This window comes from Paroedura picta, chromosome 2, assembly GCF_049243985.1.
Source record: "Paroedura picta isolate Pp20150507F chromosome 2, Ppicta_v3.0, whole genome shotgun sequence".
Lineage (NCBI taxonomy): Eukaryota > Metazoa > Chordata > Lepidosauria > Squamata > Gekkonidae > Paroedura > Paroedura picta.
In genome coordinates, this window is record NC_135370.1 from 20389915 (window position 1) to 20413028 (window position 23114).

General features: G+C 44.8%; 1 protein-coding gene across 4 annotated transcripts in view; it reads right to left on the reverse strand.

Annotated features, from left to right (window-relative positions):
* The window catches only part of LOC143829080 (SPATS2-like protein), an 84119-nt gene that overhangs the window by 1531 nt on the left and 59474 nt on the right, over positions 1–23114 (reverse strand). For all 4 annotated transcript variants that reach the window (XM_077319381.1, XM_077319382.1, XM_077319385.1 and 1 more), the window contains exons 8-11: positions 5352–5410; positions 3297–3406; positions 2406–2508; positions 331–551 (exon numbers count right to left, since the gene is read on the reverse strand). In XM_077319381.1, coding sequence (XP_077175496.1) covers positions 331–551; positions 2406–2508; positions 3297–3406; positions 5352–5410 — 493 coding nt within the window. The remainder of the gene's footprint in view (positions 1–330; positions 552–2405; positions 2509–3296; positions 3407–5351; positions 5411–23114) is intronic.

The window sequence follows — 23114 nt, forward strand, 5'->3', positions numbered from 1 at the left end:
CGCAAGTTGGGAACTCGTTGCTTCCACTGCTCCCCCTCCTTCTGAGTGTGAGTTTTCATGTAGTTTCTGTGGCTGGGAGGACGACAGAGCCTTTATGCTTACTCCTGGCTTAAAACCACCTCCAGTCTCTCCCCTCCTCAGCCCTCCTTGAGCCTGCCTGTTAAAACGGGTGGTGATGTCACTGAGGGAGGGTTAACAGGGAGGCGTGGCCATCCGACATCACTTCCGGAGCTCCCTGAAGCCTGAAAAATTATTACTACAGTTTCTCCCCACATCTTGTGGGGAGTGTTAAACTTTCACAATTTTGCCCAAGTAACTATTGTGCTGTACCTGCTTATTTGTTGGTGCCACCAGAGGAGAAGGTTCTGTGGCATTGGCCACAGCTTGACTAGAGACTTTGGCCACCGGTGCTTTCACATCAGGAGTCTTGGCACGGCTAGAAGACTTCCGGACAGATGTGCTTTGAGCGCCGCTCACTCTGTGCAAACTGGCCACTTGCAACAGTGCGCTGGATGGAGTTCTTGAGGAATAATTGTTCTTTGGGTGAGAAACTACGAGGGGGAGAAAGCTCAAGAGTGAACATCAGATTGCAATATAGACTCATGTGTATTTCAGCGGAGTTAATCCATAATTACTTGCTGCGGAAAGTAGTCCGGTGATTCATCATTCCGGAGGCAACTGAGCAGTATAACTCACTACCCGTGACTCCCGCTGCCCCAGTTTGGTAAGCAGCTCTCGGGCAGCAGTTATAGAATCATAGAATCATAGAGTTGGAAGGGGCCACACAGGCCATCTAGTCCAACCCCCTGCTCAATGCAGGATCAGCCCTAAGCATCCTAAAGCATCCAAGAAAAGTGTGTATCCAACCTTTGCTTGAAGACTGCCAGTGAGGGGGAGCTCACCACCTCCTTAGGCAGCCTGTTCCACTGCTGAACTACTCTGACTGTGAAAATGTTTTCCCTGATACCTAGCCTATATCGTTGTACTTGAGGTTTAAACCCATTACTGCGTGTCCTCTCCTCTGCAGCCAACAGAAACAGCATCCTGCCCTCCTCCAAGTGACAACCTTTCAAATACTTAAAGAGGGCTATCATGTCCCCTCTCAACCTCCTGTTCCAAATATAAAAATATTTCTCAAGTGGCTGTTTGGGTCTAGATTGCAGATTAAATTAAAAATTCAAGAAAAATATTAAAACCTGAATCAGTAGACCTAGGTGAAGGTTTACACAATTATTTGTGGATCAAGAAATCAACCAAGATGGTCATAACACAAGAAAGGAGTAATATAATTAGGAATGAACATTTGAGAATATATTTCACAGGCTGGGACATACGGAGTTCTCCAAATTCTCCGTTTACATCCACCATGGAAGCTTATAATGGTAAGTATATGAGCAATAGAAGTATTTTGCTAACACACAGCAATATGACAAATGCTAAAGGGAAACAAATCCTGCCAAGATATTAGAGATGAAGGAATAAACATTTCAACATTACCAATCGGTTTCAAAATTAAAGAAGGTTATAAATTGAAGGTTGAGAGCTAAGAGAGATGACCGAGTTCAAACAGCTGATTACAAAACAAAAAGATAATTTATTATACAAGCAATACGTTTTTATGAACCATAAGGGTTCTTGAGTTCATTTAAGGCATACCAGAAGTTACTAAACGCTGTCTGAATTTCATCACCTAGCAGTTTCTTGCAAAAAATGATGGATTTCTTTAAAATAAAATCTTCTGGGGAGACACAATTTAGAACCCTTTCACGTGCTTGCTTGCTTTGAGCCAATTTAAGACGAGATGCAAATGCTCTGCAGCTTGTATAGTCAAAATATTAATTCATGTCATTTTTAATGTTTATTATCCCTGGTTGGAATCTAAACCATGCTAATATGCACAGTAATAATGGACATATTTTGACAGCTTATAAGTGGTAAAAATTGGGTAAGGGAGAGCTGTGGCCCAGAGGTAGATAAGGTTGCCAACCTCCAGCTAGGCCCTGAAGATCTCCCGGAATTACAGTTGCTCTCCAGACAAACCAGTTCCCCTGAAGGAAATGTCTGCCTTAGAAGGTGAACTCTATGACATGCTGAGGTCCTGTTCCTACCCTCCCCCAAACCCTATCCTGCCCAACTCCACCCCGAAAATCTCAAGGAATTTCCCCAGCCCAGAATTGGCAGTTCTGGTGGCATGTTGGAAATCCCAAGTTTAAACTGTGGCATCTCCAATTAAAAGTGTTAGGTAGTAAGTGGTGTCAAAGATTCATCATTCAACATTCATCATTCATCACCCAAGACTCTGAAGGGAGGGAGAGCTGTTGCCAGGCAGAGTAGGTAAGGCAGGTAGGCAAGCAGGCACTGGCAGTGCCAGAGGAGGTCAAGCTTTACCCAGCGACTAAGCTTACTTTCTCCACACTGTTGAATGTGAGTCTTCAGCTGTTCAATGTCGCAGGAGAAGCGGGCGGATCTACCCAGCTCTTCGTCGTATTTCCGTTCGCTTACAAAGTGCTGAGGAAGAAGGAGAGATTTCAATTATTTGTGAACTCTCCCGAGAGAAATGTGCCTGTGCAAATAATCTTTTCTCTTCATGCTGCAAGTATGTGTGCGTGGGGGTGGGATGGGGGAATGCTCATTTTAGCATTGTGGCTTTCTGGCCTAATCAAAACACACCAGATACATATTAAGCCCTGCCTGTAGCATTTCTGTTTATTCAACACCGACAGCTCAATGCCCTGTGCTCAGATAATGAGAAGTGAGTTTATCAGTTTTCAAGAATATTAACTGGCAGAGAAAGGGCAAAGATTTGCAAAATTGGGGGTGGGAGGAGGCCACTCTTGTTGCTCACCACTGATACGCCGGCAGCGTCCGAAAGGGATCTGTGATTCTTGCCCAACCGCATTCCCCATGCCTCTCAAGCACAGGGAGGGGGTAGGAAATAGGCACTCTCTAGTAGCGCCTGAAGGTCTAGGCTGGGGCCTCACCCAGTCTGCACTTGACCATAAGAATACTGAGTTTATATCATTTCAGAAATCAAATACAAATGGTTTGTGTAGAATGGGATCACGTATATATATATTGCAATTCTGTCCCAAGCTCAGTGGAATGATGGGCGTGGAGAGCCTTAAGCCAGTGGATCTATAACCCTTGGGTTTCATGCCACAAAGCCAAAGATCAAGCTGAGATATGCCTAAGGCCAAGTTCCTACTTTGTTTTGAAAATCTGGTCCTGATTTCGAGCGCTTATCTTGCTACTGGGAGACATAACCCACTTGAAACAGAAATGCTGAAGAAGCCAACCTTAATTTCCGCCCTCAGCTCCGCCAACTGGGTCTCCGCCATCTGACTCGCCAAATCTGTTAGCTTCTTCAGTTCTTCAGCCTTTTTTTGACGAGCAGTTAAGATTTCCACTGCCAAACACCAAGAGAGAAGTGTGTGTTTTTGCATTCGTTTCTGGACGTTTTCGATTAACACGCAGAAGAACCACCCCCCACCCCTGGATAAGTGGCTGTTATTCCAGAAGCCCAGCACAACCTTCCGAGAGTAGCTGCTACTTTGGGGAGGATGGTAGAAAATATGGAATGCAGACAGGTTGTCTTAGATGTTACAGAGCAGGAGGAAAAAATAACAGGCTGGATGGCAGGTTTGGGCAGCAGCTAGACGCTTGTCATAGAATCATAGAATAATAGAGTTGTAAGGGATCTCTTGGGTCAACTAGTCCAACCCCCTGCACTATGCAGGACACTCACATCCGAATCGCTCATCTACTGTAACCTGCCACCCCCTTGAACCTTCACAGAATCAACCTCTCTGTCAGATGGCTATCTAGCCTCTGCTTAAAAATTTCCAAAGATGGAGAACCCACCACCTCTAGAGGAAGCCTGTTCCACTGAGGAACCGCTTTAACTGTCAGGAACTTCTTCCGGATGTTTAGATGGAATTTCTTGAATTAATTTTATTCCATTGGTTCTGGTCTGTCCCTCTGAGGCAAGAGAGAACAATTCTACTCCATCCTCCATACCGGTCCTTTTGGTAGCAGGATCTTCCCAACCAGAATGGCAGATGAGGTCCAACTCAAGGCAATGAAGTGAAGACAGAAATCTCCCCACACACCCCAGTTGGGAAATAAATTGCACTGCCAGCTGAGAAACAGGAGTCAAAGTAGAAGGCTTGCTTAAAATGGAAGCACTATGACTCAGGAGCCCTGTTCGCAAGTCTGAGAGAATGCGTGTGCAAGCCATGCGAATGTGTGTGCAAGCCATTGGGTTTTTAAAATTTTTTACGTGCATTAAAGCAATTCTCACGTTCAACATATACTTACAGGATGTAGAGACATCCACTGTTAAGATGTGAACAAGACTAATTTAGGTGCTCTGGGCCAAACTGGGGGGGGGGGGAGTGGTTTTTTGAAGTGGAAAATAAAATAATGCATTGCAGCAGGACAGTGATGTGACCAGCGTAGCGTGCTTTAAGGAGGGCTTTAGACAAATTCACTCTGGTGTCAGCAAAGACATCTGAGAAGATGGGGGTTTTCGCATTACTGTTCTAAACTGAATGTCATTCATTGTTGGCCCAATTTCAAATAAAGTAATTCACTTTCACACAGCAGTTCCTTCCTTTAGTGATTTGTCTCTGAAGCACTAAGTCCATTGCAAACAATGCCACTTCCCCCTGCCCTTCTTGGCCACATGAGCTACCTCAGAGGATTTTAAAAAATGTTTTAAGCTGAGCACTATAGCACTATAGCAGCACCTGTGGGATCACAGGTTCTTCCTTCTAACCCTACCAGAATGTCTCCATCCTCCAAGGAGAATGAGAACATCCCCATCCAGAACCAGAACGTCCCCATCCTCCAAGGAGAACCAGCACGTCCCCATCCAGAAACAGAATGTCCCCATCCTCCAAGGAGAACATCCCCATCCTCCAACAGAACAATTCTGTTGTGCAACTAAAGGTGTAAAGCACTGTAGTCCTGGCCTTCAGAAACCACTTCCAGATACTCCCACCCCACCATCCCTCTGCCCTTGGCTTCTGACACCACACCAAGTATCACCTGTGCCCCTTACAATGTTTAACAGCTCTGAGGGTTAAATACTGTTTTAAGTATACTACTAAAAGTCTTAATCCCGAGTTCTCCAGCCAGTAACAATGTCTGCAGTTGCTTGAATGACTGGGGGAGGCACACCGTCTGAATCAGTATCGGGTATCTGATGCAAACTAGCCAATGATTTGGACTAGTGGTGCTGTCTTCTTTCTAAATGAATCGATTGGCTTTACTTCTTCAGAAGCAGCCGTAGACAACTCTTTCCCGGATGGTTCCAAAGTGCCCCAAAGCTCCTTTCGGTTTTCACTTACTGGCTTCTTCTTTAACTTTATCAACTTCTGCCATTAAAGCCACTTCTCTGTCTATGATACTGGAAACAAACATATGCACGTTAGTAAGGACCGAGACAACAGAAATATTGGAGTTTAAGCAGTAAGACAGTAAGTATGATTAAATGGACAAAGGGCTTTCTTTTGCACTAAATAACAAGCTCTAGGGAAATACATAAATGATGTTGGGATGAATTTAAGAAATTGGCAGGCCTTGACTGGAATAATGCAAACTCAAAGGTAATTAATTCTGAATTTTTCTAAAGAACCTCCTGCTACAGCGAGCTGGAGGAAATTCAGGATTGGCAATTTGCTTTGGGGAAGAGATTCTTAGGATAGGAAGCAAATGGGTACAAGGAAACCCACCACTGGTTGCAGCTACACTTGGAATCAATGTGTTTGAAAAGCAGTAAGAAGGTGGAGCTGTCTAAAAAGGGTTCTAAATTAAAGGCTGTTGCTAATACTGTGGGGGAAGTTTCAGTGGTCTGGATGCATGACGAATATTAGTTATGCAGCAGAGTAGTCTTTTGCAGCATCTTGACATATCCAGACCGTTACCCCATGAAAGGTGCTGTGCTGCACTGCCACCTGGTGTTTTGGTCCGGGGCTAGTTGCCTTGATTCTTCCCGGAACCGCATGGGGATGGATTGGCCTGCTTCCACCTGTCCACCCCAGATTTTTGCTATCGTACGAGGTAGCCAATGCAGGAAGTGGTAGCCAATGCACCTGCCATTCCTTTAAGTCATCAATTGTTGTGAGTCATCAATCACCTTCCAGTGCTAGTTGAATGTCCCCCCCTGTCCAAGTCTGAAATAATTTTTTTAAAATACCAGGATTGCATTATAACGCAAAACCATTACAACACACAAAGCGATTTAAAAAATGGGCTGTGTTATTGCGCCATCCCCCCCCCCCCCACACACACAGACTTTCCCAGAATTCACTAAAACCAAGAAAACCAAATATGGGTGGGTTTTTTTTTTTTTTTTTGCTATTTTGTTACTTTGGAATTGCATTGTAACACGATTGGACTTGATTTTTTTTAAGTTGTGAGGGTAGATGATGTGGAAGTGACACCCGGGGAGGAGGGGAGGAGCAATGCCCCAACTGCCCGGATTTTCCGCAGCCACATGGCCCAGGCCCAACATATGCCTTGCTGAAGCCCAGGGAAAAAGAAGGAATGCAGATTTATCTGCATTCCTTCGCCGTGGCCAACTGAGGGCCTCAGTGGCGCCAGGTCTGGGACTTCCCTGGACTGGGCCTGATGTCAGGAAACGGGAATTAGCCCCGTGACTGGACAAGTGCTGAGCCAAGCCGAATTCCTCATGCAGAAGCAGTCTCCGTGAATCCTGTGAGAGCAGAGAGGCTGTTAGCACACAGCTTAATATGGCTTGCCATTATCACAGTGGGAGGGCGGTATAGAAATAAATAAATAACTATTTAATCTGTCAGATGGCCACATTCATATGTACTAAAGGGTAAGTAGGGAATTTGGTTTATGTAATGGAAGAAAGGCTGGCACCTTGAACCCAAGGCCCATTCCGCACAACTTTAATGTAGCAGAAGGCTTGCAAATTGTAAGCGCTACTACTTTGCAATTCCGCAAGACGTCGCACACAATCTGCCACACTCCTGAAACAGTCCCGCAAAAAGCGATTCGTTGTAGCGCTTAAAGGGAAATCGGGAAAAGTGGATTCACCTGCAACAGTAGCGGAAAAGACCTGTGCGTTCCCATTGTTGCGGTTCCAACAAAGTCCCTCTCCCTGGCTCTCTCTTCCGAACTTCCGGCAAACCATTTTTTTTTTCTCAGAGCGAGCAGAAAGCAACGAACCAGCGCCAGCGAGCCTTCATTCACCCAGCGAGGCTTCTCCGGCTACAGTCCCTACACAGAAGTGCTTTAAAGCTCCCCTAAGTCCCCAAGCACAACACAGCCCCGTTTGCAAGTTCCCTTTATTTTCGGCCGAAAATCGTGCCCGTGCAGGGGGGGGATTTTTTTTTCACTCAGGGGAGCGTGGTAATGATTAACCGCCAGCTCACACGCCAGCTAGATGGGTCTCTACGTTAGGAGGAATCAAGGCATATTCGTTGCAACGTGTGTTTTTCTTTTCTTTTTTAAAAATCTGTTCTTAAAGGGAAAGGGGCTTTTCGGGAGCATGATAACAACCGCCCATTGGCTGTTCGTTTGTTTGACGGCCAGGGGCGGGACAAAGCACAAAAAAAATCGCTTCCTTTCTAGCGATTTTTGCGAGACCGGAAACCTGTGGGAAACAATTGAAACGCTACTGGATTCCACTACAAAGGCAGGTATGCGTAACGCTGAGATTGCACTTTTAAAAATAGCGTTTCCGCTTTGTGGAACCAATTGGCAACATTGGTCCTTGTGCGGAAACACCCCAAGTCTCTCTCAAATGCACAAAAGTGATACCCCATCAGGCGCATCAAATAATTCAGTTACACACAACATGAGTCTGAATGCACTTCAACAGAACATCTTCCTTTGGAAATTCATAGAATTCACCCTGCTCTGCAAGTAGCAAAGCGTTTCCCTCACTTAATCGAAAAATCTCTTTTTTCGTGCCTCGGACTTTAGAAGGTTCATGAAATGGGAGGGGAAGGACACAGCAGGAGAGAACCTGCACTTCTAGAGGTGCTTCCTGCAAAGGCTGATCACAGTCTGACAGAAAAGACACAGATCAATAGCATGCATATCAAAGTCAAATCCACTCCTGTGTTCTGCTCTGGACCTGTTCGCATTCTTATGGTTCGTTAGCTCTGTTATAGTTCTAATGTGAATATTATTGTTATTGTTATGAAAAACTAAGTTTCACATACCGTTTTCTACGTTTTATGTAAACCACACTGAGCCTCAGAGGAGGGTGGCATATAAATAAATAAAAATAATAATAATTTTAAAAAGTAACGACAAAAAATTTACAGATCTTAAATGAAAAATAAGAATAGAATAAATAGGATTAAAACCCAGAACAGATAACACACAGTTTGGCCTGTACACAGGATTGGGGGGGGGGGGGGGAGGAGGGTACAATACATTCCTAACTGGTAAAATCAGCCTAAACAGAGTTGTTCTAATAACCTATTTAAAGAATTTAGAAAATCCAGATTATCGAAGAGCTTTCACCCTCATCAGACAGGATGCCTTACCTTCCACTTTACTAGAGGGTAGATATAAGTGGACACCCTGGGAGGAATGCTTGTGTATATGCAGAGATGGAAATGTTGAGACTGTGGTACAAGTAATTTTTGAATGTCATCTGTATAAACAGATTTGTGAATCTTTCTTAGACCCTTAGACAGACCCTTAGACAGAATATTTTATCTAGCTAGAATATTAGAGGATAATAACCCATTGACTACATTTTAAAGTGGCTAAATTTGGTTTCCTGGCAATGAAGCTTCAGAAACAATGGCTGAAATACTGCTATTATATTTTAATATTTTACTGATTGTTTTATTGATTTATGTTACACTCTATGCTGTATTTTATACTTTGTATGTTATGTTCTTGTTTGGTGTAGTGCTTACGATTGCGGACTTCTAATCTGGCAAAGCTGGATTCGATTCTGCACTCCCCCAGATGCAACCAGCTGGGTGACCTTGGGCTCGCCACAACACTGATAAAGCTGCTCTGACCGAGCAGTAATGTCAGGGCTTTCTCAGCCTCACCCACCCCACAGGGCAGAGGAAAGGCAAGGCGATTGTAAGCTGCTGTGAGACTCCTTCGGGTAGAGAAAAGTGGCATATAAGAACCAACTCTTCTTCTTCTTCTTCTTCTTCTTGTATGGCTGGTCTTGGACTGCATGAGAATAAATTCTGATTCTACAATACATTCTAGAATGATAGAATCGTGGAGTTGGAAGGGACCTTCAGCATCCTTTGTGAAACTTTTTAATTAGTTCTTTCTCACTTTTTCCTCGAATTTTTAAACTCTTTTTCTATTATTTTTCTAACTTGTACCATTCTCAATAGGTTTTCATTGAGTCAATGAGTAGCTTTTTGTATTTTTTATATTTTTTGGGGGGGGGAGGTTAACACCCCCCAAAAAAAGAACCCCAACCCTTTGTGCATGGCATTGAACAGAGCTAAGTCAGTAGCATATACTCTTCTCCATCTCCCAACGACTAGAATGAGAAGAGGAAGTCAAACACACAAGCAGATCTAAAACCAAAACTGAGATGAGACAAATCGAAGGAAAGGAGAACCAAATCAGGGCAAGGCAGACAAAGCTCTCCTTGCTCAGCCTAGTCTCCAATTCTCATATCACAGGAGAGAGGAAATATAGTAGGCAGAAGAAAACCAAAGAAGGCATATGAAATACAGCTGAACTGAACAGACAATAAAGGGCAAATGAGTACCAAAAAGAAAGCACCAGATACATTTAAATTCAATTGCTCCAAATAGAACACAGACTCCTGCATCCACTTGCTCAGGCCGGAGCCAGCAAAAGCTGTAGAAGCAACACGGCCAGGCTGCCGTCCCTTTCCCAACAGATGGCACTAGATGCTCAGGATCTAGAAATGATGCCCGTCCACAGCTACGATATCAGCAGTCTTGGAGACAAGAAGAGTTGGTTCTTATGTGCCGCTTTTCTCTACCAGAAGGAGCCTCAAAGCAGCTTCCAATAGCCTTCCCTTCCTCTCCCCAAAACAGACACTATGAGGTGTGCTGAGAGAGCCCTCACATTACTGCTCAGAACAGATTTATCAGTGCTGTGGGGAGCCCAAGGTCACCCAGATGGCTGCATGTGGAGGAGGAGCGGGGAATCAAACCCGGCTTGCCAGATTAGACATCTGCACTCCAAACCACTACAGTATAGGCAATGGGACGGTGAGTGGATACTTGGCTGGGGTGGGCACAGATGGAGAGACAGACAGATCTTTAAAACAACAGCGTAAGATTAAGCTTGCTCTGGATGCAGAATTTACAAAGAAGAGGAAGAAGAAGAAGAAGAAGAAGAAGAAGAGTTGGTTCTTATATGCCACTTTTCTCTACCTGAAGGAGTCCCAAAGTGGCTTACCTTCCCTTTCCTCTCCCCACAACAGACACCCTGTGGGGTGGGTGAGGCTGAGAGAGCCCTGATATTTCTGCTTGGTCAGAATAGCTTTATCAGTGCTGTGGGGAGCCCAAGGTCACCCAGCTGGTTGCATGTGGGGGAGTGCAGAATTGAACCTGGCATGCCAGATTAGAAGTTCACGCTCCTAACCACTACACCAAACTGGCTCTCAAGCATGTGCATCAAGTTTATAAAAGGGATTTAACTATTCAAGGGTTGCTGTCAGGTTTTTTCTTTCTTTCTTTTTTGTGCTGTAATAGAAGTGTGGGGGGGGGATCAGTGGTCCATGATCCATCTGTGAGTTGTTGGAGTGGACCCTGCAGGCGCTTCCGCACAAGCGGACTTTTGATTTTCCTTCTGGAGGGTTTCTTAGATTTATATTTGTTTTTTTCCTATGCAGGACCACAACTCAGTTTAACTAATTTTCCAAGTAGCTTCTGGGTAACAGAGCTGGAACAAACTAAGGGGGTTTCTAGCCGAATCCACCTGCTTTGGGTCATTATACAGTTCAGTCCAGCACAATTATTCTAGTGCTGAGAAGAAGAGCTGTTTTTTTTGCACCCCGCTTTTTACTACAATCACCTACCCTTCCCCTTATCACAACAGACACCCTGTGAGACCGGTGGGGCTGAGAGCTCTGACAGAACTGCTCTACGTGAGCAGCTCTAAGAGAACTGTGACTGTCCCAAGGTCACCCAGCTGGCTGCATGTGGAAGAGTGAGGAATTAAACCCAGTTCTCCATATTAGAAGTTGTCACTCTTAAACTGTTACACCAACCTGACTCCCTGGATAGCCCTTTAGATTTAATTTACATCCCTGCTGCTTCAAAAAAGTTGAAGAAGCCTCACTGAACACACATGAAGCTGCCTCAAACTGAACCAGACCCTTGGTCCATCAAGGTCAGTTTTGCCTACTCAGACTGGTAGCAGCTCTCCAGGGTCTCCGGTTGAGGTCTTCCACATCACCTACTGCCTGATCCTTTTAACTGGAGATGCTGGGGATTGAACCAGGGACCTTAGATGTTCTGCCACTGAGCTACAGCCCCACTGGCTGATTCCGTTCAGCCCGCTTATGAAGGGCTTCACGCTCTCTCAATGGCTCCCATTCAAAATCTACTGACCTAGAATTGGCCTGGTACTTAGTAAGGTTTCCTCTGATTTTCAACCTAAAACCACCTGCAGTTTAATCCTATTGCTTAGCCTCCTCTGCTTTTTTGAAGCCTGTTGGCGTGAAATAAACGAATGTTGAATTGCCTCCCTCCCTGTGAAAACCCACAAGCTGTCTCCTCACAGGCAGAATACCTGGCAGCCATCTTGCCTCTCGCTCTGCTGTGAGGGGAAATGTGCCTAAGCAGCGTGGCCAGGACCCCCCCTTGACCATTGGCAACGGATTGGGGGGGGGATAATGTTTCTAAATCCAGCTTGGGAAACTCCCGGGGATTTGAGGATGGAAGAAAAGAAAACCGAAAAGGTGGATAGTGCTACAAAAACCAACAAACCTAAGGAACAAGGAGTTAGGACCTAAAAGGTTAGGTGTCCACAAAATATACTCAAATTATGTTTACACTTATTGTGCAAAACTCGTAAAGTTAAAAAGTTAAAACATTGGCTGATCACTGAAATAACATAATATGTTCCATACCATTTCAGTGTTATTTCAGTGGTTAGCCTATAGGCTTGGTCTATGTTTTAATTTATCTACGTTTTAATCTTTTAATTTTAAACCACATTAATCAGGACTCAATCCATGCTTGGTATTCTTGGCGCTTGGGGGTTATCAGGGTGAGGGCTTCTGGAGTTCTGGCCTCTCTGGTGGACCTCTTGATGGCACCTATGTCTTGGCCACTGTGTGACCCACTGCGCTGCATGGGCCATTGGCCTGGTCCATCATGGGTTCTCTTATGTTCTTATGTCCGGGGCAGTGATGCTCTGCATTCTTGGTGCTTAGAGGGCAATAGTGGAGGGGGGGCCTCCTGGAGTTCTGGCCCCAAACGCCAAGAATACTAAGCATCACTGCTCCAGACACAATAAAATCAGAATCCAGTAGCACCTTTAAGACCTTTAAAGTGCTACTGGACTCTGATTTTATTGTGCTACTTCAGACCAACATGGCTACTCATTTGAATTGCTCCAGACACAGTGTTCCATCTATAGGTTAAGTCACGGTATCCCCTGTGCAAGCACCGGGTCATGTCTGACCCTTGGGGTGACGCCTCCTAGCATTTTCATGGCAGACTCAATACGGGGTGGTTTGCCAGTGCCTTCCCCAGTCATTAGAGAGCCAGTTTGGTGTAGTGGTTAGGAGAGCAGACTTCTAATCTGGCATGTCAGGTTCGATTCTGCGCTCCCCCACATGCAGCCAGCTGGGTGACCTTGGGCTTGCCACGGCACTGATAAAACTGTTCTGACTGGGCAGTGATATCAGCGCTCTCTCAGCCTCACCCACCCCACAGGGTGTCTGTTGTGGGGAGAGGAAAGGGAAGGCGACTGTAAGCCGCTTTGAGCCTCCTTCGGGTAGGGAAAAGCGGCATATAAGAACCAATTCTTCTTCTTCTTCTTCATTACCGTTTACCCCCAGCAAGCTGGGTACTCATTTTACTGACCTCGGAAGGATGGAAGGCTGAGTCAACCTGGAGCTGGCTGCTGGGATTGAACTCCCAGCCTCACAGTCAGAGTTTCAGACAGCATGTTGGCTGCCTTACTGCCCTGCGCCACAAGAGGCTCTTGTCGTTCCATCTATCCATACACTGTGGCTAATAGCTACTCACAGACTTCTGCTCCAAAAAGCCAGAGATAGCGTGAAGCCATCCAAGAGAAGATCCGAGTGTTGGGTGAAAGGGACTGCTTATTTAGGCTGGCTTTGCACGCTGCCAGGAAAGCCCCAAGTCGTCTGTCTCTCCATATGGAGGACGCAGCTGACGGCATTAATGGAAGTTGGCCGCCACAAAGGGGGATCAGCGAAAACGAGAAGGGCTTTCTTCTGCGGATTTGGCCTGTTTTTACCATTTATCAGCAAGATGAATTCCATATCCTAAATTATATTTCCACTGAGTTCGGCACTCATAAGAGAACAATGCAATGGGGTGGGGGACATGAATGTATCGAATTTATATTGCCACAGAGATTGAATAGATCTAAAGGGACAATAAGGTTTCCACTTCCCTTCTACAGTGTGCAATTGACTATGAGAACGGCTCCATCTTTTTCTTGTTGTTGTGGCACGCAGAAGAGTGTTTGTCACGTGGAACTAGATCCCCATCATTTTGGCCATAGGAACTGGATCTACATGAGTAGAATGGGTATCGGGGACCCTGGGACTCTACCCAGCCCCCTCCCAACATGGAACCGGTTCCGCTTGGGATGCCACAGTAATTATATGTTGCACACAAAAAAACAAAAAACATTCATGGATCCTGAAAGAGCAAATATTCTCCCTGGTTTCTGATGGGCTGTGGCGGTCGTGCATAACTAATGAGCCTGATTTGCAAGAGCCAGCTTGGTGTATTGGTTAAGAGCAGTGACCTCTAACCTGGAGAGCTGGGTTTGATTCCTCACTCCTCCACATGCAGCCAACTGGGGGACATTGGGCCAGTTACGGTCCTATTAAAGCTGCTCTGGCCGAGCAGTAATCTCAGGGCTCTCTCAGCCTCACCTCCCTCACAGGGTGTCTGTGTTGGAGAGAGGAAAGGGAAGGCAACTGTAAGCCACTTTGAGACTCCTTCGGGTAGAGAAAAGCAGCATCTAAGAACCAACTCTTCTTCTTCTCCAGTAATATTAAGGCTCTGTCAGCCTCACCTCCCTCACAGGGTGTCCGTTGTAGAGAGAGGAAGGGAAGGCAATTGTAAACCGCTTTGAGACTCATTCAGGTAGTGACAAGTGGGGTATAAAAACCAACTCTTCTTCTTCCAAGGCAGACTGAACAGCAGTTGCACACTTCTGACCAGCACTGCATTTTAGCTTCGAGGAATTCAGATAAGACGGTGCCTCAGTTCTGAAAGCATTTAAAACATTATTACTTGATCATTACTTGGCACGTGAAAAGCCTACACTTGGCTCACAGTCGCGAGACAGAGAGGCTCCTTCGAAAGCACAGGCTTTGCATCTGTTCAACAAAATGTGCACAGGAAAGGACAAAGACTTACTTGGCTGCTTAATGCAAATTTATGCAGGGTAGCCGATCTAGAACACTGATTAGCTGCTTTGTCAAATGACTGATGAATGAAAGCATGGCTGGCAGAGGAAGAATGGAGGCTGGCTCATCTGGTGGCCCCAGGAGAGTATTAGCTAAATTATATATTCTTCAAAGCTTCAGAATGCAAGCTTGTTCTACTGTTAACTCGACTGTATCCTGTTTGCACAAAGCGCAGGATTTGCATAGTAATCCAGATCATACCTTATTCTTATTCTGGCTATAAGGATCACGCTTGTGGAGGGAACATGGAATAGCACGTAAATCAACCAGCATTAAGCCAGAGGAAACAAGACGGAAAAACTATTGCATGAGAATTAGCTTTTAACGTACATTCCTGTGCAGTGCTTTAAAAGATAAGGCCCACAAGTGACACCTCACTTTAATAAATGATGATGTTATCTGTTCAGTCGTGTTCGACCCTCAGCGATTCTATAGGAAAGTTTTCTCCATTCGTCTCTGTCAGTGACTGCTTCTTTCAGCTGGTTCATGGTCATCCCTGTGTCGGCTTTGATCGTGTCGAGCCAGCGGATCCTTTGGCGACCCCATTTCCTTTTGCCACTGACCATGCTGAGCATTAATGATTTCTCCGAGTGTGTCCAAAGTAAGTGAGCTTTAGCTGTAATATCTTCCCTTCTAATGACATAGTTGGTTTGCTCCTCTCTAAAACGGTCTTCTTGGTAACTTTGCCTGTCCATGGTATTCGCAGCATTCGTCTCCAACACCATAATCCGAAAGCATCTATTCTCCTCCTGTCTTCCTTCCACATTACTAAAAGCATCCATTAAAAGCATCAAAAGCATGTGGCAATGCGGATGCAAAATATTGAGACTAATGTGACAATGGAACAATGGGAGTTAGTATGGTCTAGAATACCAAAGTATACTAATAGTCAAATACTTAAAGAAAATTGGTATACAATGTTTTATAGGTGGTATGTAACACCAAAAGTGATCGCTAAAATTGCCAAAAATTGTAACAACAAATGTTGGAAATGTGATGATAAAGTAGGCTCTTTTTTCATATGTGGTGGAGATGTGAAAAAGTTTATAAGTTTTGGGCAAAAATACATATTATTATGCAGAAAATGTGGAGTCTTAGATTTCCTATGAAAGCTGAAGCTATGTTATTAAGTGTTCCTCCGCAGTGCCTCCCAACCCACACACAAAGTTTTTTCTTCTATGCGACGACGGCAGCAAGACTAGAATTGGCCAAGAAATGGAAAACGCAAGAACTACCCTCGACAGAAGACTGGCTGAATAAACTAGCTGACTTTGCCAAGATGGCTAAACTGACACTGATAGTCAACGGAAGAACAGAAGAGGCCTTTCAAGAACAATGGGGCCCTTACCTGAACTATTTAAGAAAATAATACAAAAGGGATTGAAATGGGGAACCAAATGTATTAAATGAAGAGCATAACCCTTCTTTTTTCTGTACTAACAATGTAGATTGCATGTATTCCACTATCTTTAATTCTGGAAAATAAAAATAAAAATCTTAAAAAAAAAAAAAAGCATGTGGCAATGCAAATGACTGCTCCAAGTCAGGGCAACTGTAGACCAATAAAACCCAACAAGGTTTGTGCAAGGGCAAGCACAAGGATACAGTGGCAGGTCACTACAGTTAACGTGTGCACTATATTGCAAAAGAGATGTCCAAAAATGACACACTTGCCCTCTATACATTTAACTGATACTTTCCATCGCATGATATGATGTTAATTGACAATGCCAACTTAAGCAGTCTATTCAGTGGGGCTCACTGAACTTACTGTTGAACTGAACTCACTGATAAACCTCTCAGCCTGGAGAAGAGGAGGTTAAGAGGGGACATGACTGCTGTCTTTAACTATTTGAAAGGTTGTCACTTAGAGGAAGGCAGGGAGCAGTTCCTGTTGGCAGCAGAGGAGAGGATCTGCAATCATGGTTTTAAACTATGTGGAGAACAATAATGGCTAGATATCAGGAAAAAATATCCAGCAGTAGAATCGTCTGCCTAAGGAGGTGGTGAGCTCCCCACCACTGGCGGTCTTCAAGCAGTGCCTGGACATAGACTTCTCTTGGATGCTTGAGGCTGATCCTTCATTGACCAGGGGGTGGGATCAGACGGCTTTCTAACTTATTTACCAATAGATTCTGTTGGGTAATCATGTTGGACTGAAGTTTGAGTTCAGGGGCATCTTTAAGACCAACAAAATTTAATTCTGGTATAAGCTTTTGTGTGCATTAAACTTTTGGGGTTTTAAAGGTGCCTCTGGATTCAAACTTCAGGCCTTCTAGGAGCTTCTGGCTGACCACTGTATGAAACAGGATGCTGGTCTAGATCCAGCATGGATGCTCTACTTATGTTCTTGTGGGCGTCAGCTTCACAACTGGTACTGACTCCAGCAGCTCTTTGTTAAGAGTGTGAATACCACTGCTGTTGTTAACGAGAGGTGTGCTTGTAATTTTTCTTCACCTATAACTTCATAAGCAGCTGGAAGCTTATGCTCTAACACACCGTTTGAGCTGAAGCCCTTGTCTTGGCAGAGCATAAGTATATTTTATGCACGTTTAAGAGCCAAGCACTACTCTTTATAAGCTGAGCACTGAAATGTTCAGCTTTAAGCCGGCCAAGGTACAAACAGTTTGCATTTTCACACCGATCACAGATTGAGATGACAGATGAAATTCATAAAGTTGGGGGAAAATGTAGAACAGATTATAAGGGAGAAAGGAAATACCCATATTTAACTCATACCATGCTTTGCAAGGTTTTTTTCCCCCTATAGTTTCCTCTTTTTTTAAAGTAAGGAGTTATCTAGCACAAACCAAATACAGATACGGGACTGGATCCAACCAGTTTGTCCACGGGTGAAAAAGGAAAGAAGGGTCTTATTTGACTGTCCCCCCCAAAAGGCATGCTGGGAATGATGGTGCTTACATGTTAATTGAAACCATGTGGGCTGGTAGGCAAAGTTAGGAGAGAATTGAGTACGAGGGAAAGAAAAAACTGGCTGGATACAGAACAGATATAGACGTGACATAAGAATGTAAACACAACTGCTTTTATGATAGAGATAGACATGACCCTTCTTACCCCCACTTGGACTGTGGGAGTCAGGATTCACTGGTCTCAGTATGGTTTTAGAACCTCCAAAATTAACTTGGCTTTTGGCAATGGGGAGGGGGGGGAACTAGATGTGTACACCATGGGAGGAAGGGCACCACAGTTTTGGGCACCACAGTTACTGTGTTCAGTTTTCAGCACCCCACTTGAAGAGGGATGTAGACAAACTGGAGCGTGTCCAGAAGAGGGCAACAAAGATGGTGAGGGGTTTGGAGACCGTCTGAAGAAAGGTTGGGGGAGTTTGGTCTATTTAGCCTGGAGAGGAGATGACTGAGAGAGGATTTGATAACCATCTTCCAGTATTTAAAAGGCTGCAATATAGAGGATGGAGCAGAGTTGTTCTCTCTTGCCCCGGAGGGATGGACCAGCACCTTTGGGATGAAATTATTTCAAAAGAACTTTCGTCTAAACATCCGGAAGAGGTTCCTGACCATTAGAGTGGTTTCTCAGTGGAACAGGCTTCCTCAGGAGGTGGTGGGTTCTCCATTTTCGGAAATTTTAAAACAGAGGCTGGATAGCCATCTGATGGAGAGGCTGATTCTGTGAAAGTTCAAGGTGGTGGCAGGAACAGTGGATGAGTGATTGGGATGTGAGTGTCCTGCATAGTGCAGGGGGTTGGACTAGATGCCCCAGGAGGTCCCTTCCAACTCTATGATTCTCAGATAACCTTCAAATCTATTTATTGTCTTTTTCCAACCAATACAGCAGACATCAGGCCGAGCAGGACTCAATGGGAGATTGCCTGAAAGTCTACCATGAACAGAGCTCAGCCCTGGATGGGCGTGGCTAGCCTGACTACATCAGCTCTTGGGAGTTAAGCAGGCCCTGGCTAGTACTTGGATGGGAGACCACCAAGGAAAACCAGGGTCATGACGTGGAGACAGGCAGTGGCCAACTACCTCTGAATGTCTCTTTCCTTGAAAACCCTAAAAAGTTACCATAAATCAGCAGTGACATGAAGGTACTTTCTACCAGCAGCAGGAACAGATTAGCTTGATGATACAACCCTTGTCCTTTGTATAAATTATGCCACGATATAACCATATTCAAAGGAGGAGTAAGGAGGGGAGGTTCTCCACCATGTTTTATCTATGGTGACCAGCTGCTTCCCTCTGATCCCCAGCAGGGGTAGATGGGGGGTTGGTCTGCTATCGTGTTCTTGTTAGATTGTATTTTATTAATTACCGTGTTTTAGGGCGATTTTTAGGGGATTGTATTTATTTATTTTATCTTGTAATCCGCCACGAGCCGGCTTTGCCAACAGTGGTGGGCGATACATTCAAATATAATAATAATAATATAATATTTGCTTGAACGCAAATGTTGTGAATGAGAGGCGGATGAGCAAAAAAATGCTGGGACAATTATGGTTATGGCAATGGAAGAGTACACGGGCATCCCTGTGATGGGGAGAGTACGGGAAAGAGGGCATCTTTTACAACCAGATGGGGAAACATGCTAGTTTTTTGATGTGTTGATTCCTCTTAGAGGAACCATGTTTTGGCAGGCAGAGTCTCAGGACTCAGATTGGCTGAGGCTCCTGGAGCCCATGGGGAGGGAGTCTGAAAGAGGGGCCTGTCCGTTTATTTGTCACTCTCTGCTGTTTCTGTGTCTCCCGTGTCATGGACTTTGGCATCGTGGCAGCACACTCCTGGGTGCATTTACAATAGGCATAACAGAGAGGAACGATGCTAAAGATGTTTGCAGATATGTGTGAGGAGGACATCATGTCATCAACAAAGACCAGATGTACCAAAGACCATAAGTACCTAGTTAGTAACTTTTCTTTTATTTTGCTGGATATAGCTACCCTATGGGCTGTTGCAAGACGTACTGAGATGATTTTATTTATTCTTTGATTTATATACAGCTGCTCTCAAGGACTCGCAGTGGTTTACAATAAAATGGTAAAAGCAAGAAACCCTTAAAAAAACCCACACATTACCAGAAACACTCTGAGAATTCAGAACACAGACATTATTTCTGTGCATGCAACTGAGTAGGAATTCAATTCCAATTGAACAAAGTTTGATTCCAGTGGCACCTTTTAGACCAACTAAGTTTAACTCTGGGTATAAGCTTTCATGAACATGCATAATTCAACAGAGGCACACAAACTTATACCCAGAATGAAGCTTTGTCGGTGTTAAAGGAGCCACCAGACTTAAACTTTGTTCTGTTGCCTTAAACCAACAGGGCTGCCCACCTGAATCTATTGATTCCAAGTATAACCCAGACTGAGAGGTCCAATTAGTTCCAGCATCCTCAAAAGATTAAAATCTTTTTCGAGAAATTCAAAGTCCCAAGGATGGTGAAATTGGGTGACGAAGTCCCGAAAATGAGGAAGACCTCCTGGAATTCTAAAATACAGTAAAACACAAGATGCCTGTTCGGTACGAGACAGCACCGGGAGGCTGGCAAAATATTTGTAGCCGGTGGGCACTCTTTCTTTTGAACTCTGCTTCCATCCACCTTCTGCTTCATTGAGTGACTGTGCTCACTGTCTGCTGGGCAGCTGTTTTCGCAAACGCCTGCATGCCTCCTTTGACTCTCAGACACCTTCCCGGAAAAAGTGGACCACGCCACCAAAGGAAATGAAAGCTGTAAAATTCCACCTGGTGGAATTTTGAGCATCAGGATGAATGACGTTTCAGGTACTCCCTCCTGTTCTAGAATGGTCACAAAGGTTAACGCCACCCTCCATCCAGAATTTCTCAGAGGCAGACCGGCCACAAGGTTCAGTTTCAGTCCCCCACCACCACCACCACCACAATTCCTCTTCCTGTATTTTACGCGAACCCTTCTATCAAAATTCTTTTTTTGCTGGTTTCCACCCATTTCCTGATTTGGTTGCACATTTCACTCAGGTTTTTCTTTCTTTTGGGGGCTGGGGGGTAGGTCTGATAATAGCTGCATTTTCCCCCTATTGTTATTCTAGAACCGATTTCTATAAGGTGGCTGGTGAAGATCCAAAGTGATTATCTGAACCAGGGGCGGGCAAACTGCGGCCCTCCAGATGTCCATGGACTACAATTCCCATGAGCCCCCACCAGGATTCGCTGCGAATGCTGGTGGGGGCTCATGGGAATTGTAGTCCATGGACATCTGGAGGGCCGCAGTTTGCCCACCCCTGATTTGAACGTTACAAAATGAGCCTCAGTGCTTATTTCATGCCACTTGGCAAATCAAACTAGCAGAGGCGCAAAAGAGGGGAGACACTGCTCAGTTTTGCATGCAATTAAATCTCAGCCCATGGTATTTGCAATAGTTTATTTTCCCTCGGTGGTGGACAGCAGTTTGTATTTTTCCTTTCAGTTCTCCACAGGACAGGGTCAGTAGACATGTTTGATATCCAAACCTATTTCCTTAATATTTGGAATCCCGCGGCTTCTTTCTCTGTTCATACCCATTCCTCCTGCCAATCAGTTACAGTTACCAACTTCCAGGTGGAACCTGGAGATCTCCTGTTATTAGAAGTGATTCCCAGACGATGAAGATCAGTTTGTTCTCGTTGGTTGGAGGTTGGAATCTATGGCATCATACCCTGCTGAGGTCCCTCCCCCAAATCCCACCCACCCTAGGCGCTAGCCTCCAAATCTCCAGGTATTTCCGAACCCAGAGATGGCAACCCTACAATGAACAGAGCAGTAAAAGGGCCATCCATTATCAAAGTGAGATTTTCAGCATACTTAGGGGCCTTCTTCAGAATGATATTACTGGATTAAGAAAAGGAAAGAGGACAAGCAGCTGGGCAGGGAGAAGGAGAAAGTGCCAGCTCAGGGGCTCCTGGTGAGTGTTGCTTTCTTTCTTAGAGTGAGTGAGGGTATATAGGTTGCAGGAGAGTGGGGGCTGTTTGAGTGGTGGAGGGGTTGTCTGTTCTTTTCCTGGGTGGTAGGGATAAAAACTCATATCAGACAAAATGAGGAAAGAGAGTAAAAGGTTAAATTCTATGTGTTGGATCTAACTGGTTTTTCTCCTGGTGGAAGAGAGAGAGAGAGCCCTATCCCCCACCCCTTGACTGCCAAAAGTTCACAGGGTCTGTGTGGACAAAAGCCATGTGGGATGAGGGCTGTGGTAGAGAGGAGCATTAGATGACACCGAGTCACAAAGCTAATTAGATGCAACATATTATACGTAGAATGATTGTTGAAAAGGAAAAATCATAGAGTCGGAAGAGGCCATACAGGCCATCCAGTCCAGCCCCCTGCTCAATGCAGGATCAGCCTCAAGCATCCATGATAAATCTCTGTCCAGCTGCTGCTTGAAGACCGCCAAGTAGGAGGAGCTCCCCACCTCCTTAGAAAGCCCATTCCACTGCTGAACTAGACTCATAGAATCCTAGAGTGGGAAGGGACCACACAGGCCATCTAGTCCAACCCCCTGCTCAATGCAGGATCAGCCTCAAGCATCCAGGAGAAGGATCTGTCCAGTCGCTGCTTGGAGACAGCCATTGAGGGAAAGCTCACTACCACCTTAGACAGCCCATTCCACTATTGAGCTGTTCTGAATGTAACCCTCCCCCCCCCGATATTTAGCTGGCACCTTTTCTATGCGTTCCTCCAAGTGACAACCTTTCAAATGCTTAAAGAGAGCAAGAGGGAATAACGGAGTCAGAAAGCAGCAGAGAAGATGATCAAGGTTAGGGAGAAGCGACTGTAACAAGCCGAAAAGGGTGTTCACATTCCAGGCCCAGAAGGCAGCAACATCTGGTAAATGCCAGCACTTGGAGAGGGGGATTCATGTGCTTTTAAGTTCAGTTACCAGATCTCAGTAACAGCCCAATAAAAACTTGCAACAACACACATGAGAATAAACTGGTGGTGCTGGGGAAACCTCAATTAAAAAAAAAACCCATAAACAATCCAGCAAAGCAGAAGCAAAATTTGTTTTTGGAACCAAAGTCGCAGCCAGAGATAAAGAACACGGACAATCGTGACGAGAAAAGCTGACAGCTCAGTCTAGGGTGCCATAACAGAAAAAGAACCTATCCTAGGCTACAATAAACAATTTCGCAATGAATGCAACAGTCTAGTCAAAAGACTGTTGGGGAACAGTCTTTTGACTATACTGCCCCGTACCTGTGAGCCAAAGGCCACATATATATTATTTAAATCTTGCCAAGAAGAATTGATCCTATTGAAGGACTTCATTAGCAAACAGTAAGTTGAAAAACAACCACTGATGAAAACTTACTTGAAAACAGTTATAATCTAGAGGCCGTTTTGGTTGTTCAAATAAAGAGAAGAGATTAGACACGTTGCATTCATTGTGAAATTGTTTATTGTAGCCTAGGATAGGTTCTTTTTTTCTGCTATTGTACTCATTTTGAACAGTCTAGGGCAGGAGTAGTCAAACTGCGGCCCTCCAGATGTCC